The 3,542-nt window shown below is 55.3% G+C and overlaps 1 protein-coding gene across 2 annotated transcripts in view; it reads left to right on the forward strand.

The window, feature by feature from the left end:
- Positions 1–3,542, forward strand: part of NIN (ninein (GSK3B interacting protein)) — a 55,812-nt gene that overhangs the window by 5,824 nt on the left and 46,446 nt on the right. For both annotated transcript variants that reach the window (XM_009322928.1, XM_009322929.1), the window contains exon 2: positions 617–698. In XM_009322928.1, the coding sequence (XP_009321203.1) occupies positions 617–698 (82 nt within the window). The remainder of the gene's footprint in view (positions 1–616; positions 699–3,542) is intronic.

Consider the following 3,542-nt stretch of genomic DNA (forward strand, 5'->3'; position numbering starts at 1 on the left):
TCATCCCTCCTTTTTTTTTCCCCCCATAGCCGTGCTCCAGACCTGGTATTTGCAGTCCAGCCCTCGCAGAGCTGCAGCAGGCACGAGCCGGGGCAGGGCTGCCCTGGAAAGGGTGCGACTTTCTGCCATCCGCTTTGGAAAGTGTTTTCTGAAGCTTAATTAGGGCAGTGGAGCATTTCCGCAACCCAGTATCTCATCAGGACTGGCATCTCGCTGTAGGAGCCACCAACCCTGGCCAGGTCGTCTCAAGTGATGGAGATGCTCCCCGGCCCTCTGGATACACTATTTCAGCTTCCTGCTTGATGGAAAAGCCCAACTAATGCACTAAAGCAGTGGCTTTGGGTCGTTGTGATAACAATCATTTGTTTTTTTACATGTTCAGAGACACCGGCTGTGTCTTCGTGTTGCTTGCTGTCATTTCTCCAGGCCCCAAAACTGAAGGAGCTGAGGTTCATTCGTGCCCCTTGCCGAGGCGCTCAGCAGGCACAGGCATGCTCTCAGCTCAGCGTGGAGGTCTGAGAGATTTGCATTGCTGCTCATCTTCCTGCTGGATTATTGGCCTGATATTTAATTATCCGCACCAGCCTGATTTCCTCCTTTCTTCCTTTTTCCACAGGTCCACTTTGACCAATTTAAAGAAGCACTTATCCTCATCTTATCCAGAACCCTCTCAAATGAAGAGCACTTCCAAGAAACAGGTACATACTAAAGTTCTCTAAAATAGTACATTTTCTTGGGCAAAGCAGATTTGGGTGGCTCTCACAGAGGATCTTAGAAGAGAAAGTGCTTTTTAGGTGCTGAGGTAAGTTCTTCTGCTTGGATGCCCAGACCTAGGGAGAAGGGAGGGTTAAGGTCTGTTGTGGAGCCTTGTACAAAAGCGTTTTCTGAGCTATTAGGTATTTATATCCCATTATCATGATCTAAATGCCCGGAGAGGCACGTGACGTCTGCATGTAGACAGCTAACAGCACTTCAGATGCTCAAGATGTCCCATGGCTGCTAAATGGGCTGAGGTCTCTCTACCCAACACCACTTCTGGTGGCCAGGGATGCTTTAGGAGCCCTCCAGCTGCAGCAGAGAGTTATGGGCAGGCAATCAAATGGCTGCTTTAATGCTGCTGCATCTTCCCGGCTGGGGCTGGCACATCCCTTTGCCCTCCCCTCGAGTGCTTCGGCTCCGAGGTGGTGCGACCCCAGCGCAGGCGCAGAAGCCCCAGCCTGGCAGGAGGGTTTCTGAGCTCTGCCTCAGGGGAGCCTCCACTCCGAGCAGCCCTGGCTGCCGGAGCGCTCCTGCCGTGCCTCTCCAGGGGCCGGTGGTGGGATCTGTCTCGAGGGACAGCGGTGCCTCAGCAAAACCCGTGCTGGCTTTGGATGCTACTCTGTTTTTGTGAAGGTTATAAGGGGAACCTCTCTGCAAGAGCTCCTGGAGATGAGCTGCTGGACACAGAAATACCCCTCCTGTCTGGTGCTGATTTTTGTTTTTTGAAGTCCATTCTGTTTCCTTGCGTCTGCGATCAGCAGGATGAGCTCAGTCCCGTAGGAAGCTACTCCGAGGTGTCTGTATTCCTCCCAGGGGACGTTCAGTCTGGCCCAAAGATGCTTCTGAACAAGATGAGCCCTCTGACAAACCAGGTTGGGGCTGGTTGGAGAAAGCAGTGGGTGCTGCGAGTCCTCACTGTCCCGTTTTCTCCTTCCCTTTGTTTCAGCGTGCCTTTAAAAAGTGGCTTTTTAGACCCTCAGCCGGAAATCCCCCCCCCCGATGCACAAGGGGCTGGTGGTGCTGGGAGCACTGGGGAGGTGTGGGGCCAGGGTGAGGGCTGAGCCCCTGCAGCTCCAGCTGGAGCAGGGGGGGGGCTGAGGTCTGCCTGGTGTCACACCTGTATGTAAATCCCTAATCCTGCCTTCGGAGCAGCGGGAGCGTGAAATCCCCAAAGGAGAAAACAGCTTAGCAAGGCGGGAGAGGGGAAACTCCAGGTTTCCTCTCCTGGAGCATCGATCTCAGCTGGAGCATCCCGCACTCGAGAGCGCAGCCAGTTAGCAAAATGACAACTTTCCCCCTCAAATAGGCTGCAAAAACCTCAGGGCCCAAGAGATGCAATTGATGGATTTTTTTTTTTCCCCACTCCTCGTTTCCAAAGCTCTCAGTGCTTAGAGGGAGATGGCAATGACAGCTCTTGCACCTGGCATCCCTTAATGCAGTTTTCCCGCAGGTCAGTGGGCGCTCAGGAGCGAGGGGGGGGAGCCTCGCCGGTGCCTGGCGAGGGGCCGGGTCTCCTGCGATCCCTTCCAGCCCCTCGGAGAGCTGGCGCGGAGCGGGAGGCAGCCCCGGCAACCCAGAACTAATCCAGCATTCTGTGCTTATTGGGGAATCATACGGCTGAGAAGCTCCGGCTTGATTTAAATATAAATAAATCTTCTAGAAAGGACTACATTTGGGGTTATCGCAGGGGAAATTACAAATGCGGCTGGCAAGGGGAGGGTGGCTGTGCTGGAGCTGGAGAGCCCTCCTTGGGGACACGTTTGTCAGTTGGGTGGTGCGTGGCAGGTAATCAAAGGGCACGCGGTGCAGGTAGGGAGCCTGCGCTGGGCGGGCCTGGGAGGCATTTATTTTTAATGCGTTTTGACAGGTCGGTTAACGCCGAAGTCTTTGCTTCTTTTAATTTAGATCAAACTCGAGATTTGGAGAACAAGCTGCTTTGTGCTGTTGGTGTCAAACTGTCAGTGACTGTGGAAATGCTGGTGTTACAGCCTGCCCCGGGCTTGGGAAAAATTGAGTTAAGAGCTCCAAAGCATATAATTTAAATGAAAATTTAATTTGGGGGGTGGGGGGGAGGGGGGAAAGCACAGATTTTAAGGCTGTTTGCTGCATCTGGAGTCTCTGCTCTGCAAGGAAGTGGCCGTGTGCCTTGATGCTGTGGTTTTACCCGGAGACTTGGGGCGATGGGAAGGTCCCTTGGGTCTGTGAGCAGCCGGAGGGCTTGTGCCTTTGCTCTTCAAACCAGCTGCTCCCCTGCAGCCCCCAGACAGCCTGTGCTACGCGGCCGAGGGCACCCGGCAGGGGACGGCGTCGCCGTCCCCGGGGGTGCAGCACAGCCTGGCTCAGGGAGGACGGCTCGGCACAACGAGCCCGTGGGTGACGGAGCAAGCCCTTGGGGTCGCAGCGGGACCCACGGGCTGGGGACGAGGAACCAAAACTGCCGTGGGATGCAAACGCATTTCCTGCAGAAGCGGCTGATGGGGGTTTTCCCGTTTTGGGGGGGGAAGCAGCAGGTGGGAGAGGCACTCAGGCTTGCAGAGAGCAGCTGATTATTTTTTTTTTTCTTGGCAAAGAAGCTGAATTCCCTTTCTGAAGGGAAGATTGGCAGGGAGGATGGTTCTGGCAGGCTGCAGGCGCTTTGCCTGGGAAGCCAGCCCTGAAACCCCAAGGCAGACAGAGCTCCCAGCGCCGCTGTCATCAGCCCTGTCCCCTCGAGGACGTTGCTGTGGGCACACAGACCCGGCGGCGAACCAGAGCATCAGCTGGCTGGGCTTACCCCAGCCCTG

This window comes from Pygoscelis adeliae, unplaced genomic scaffold (assembly GCF_000699105.1).
Source record: "Pygoscelis adeliae isolate BGI_AS28 unplaced genomic scaffold, ASM69910v1 Scaffold314, whole genome shotgun sequence".
In the NCBI taxonomy this organism is placed as follows: Eukaryota; Metazoa; Chordata; class Aves; order Sphenisciformes; family Spheniscidae; genus Pygoscelis; species Pygoscelis adeliae.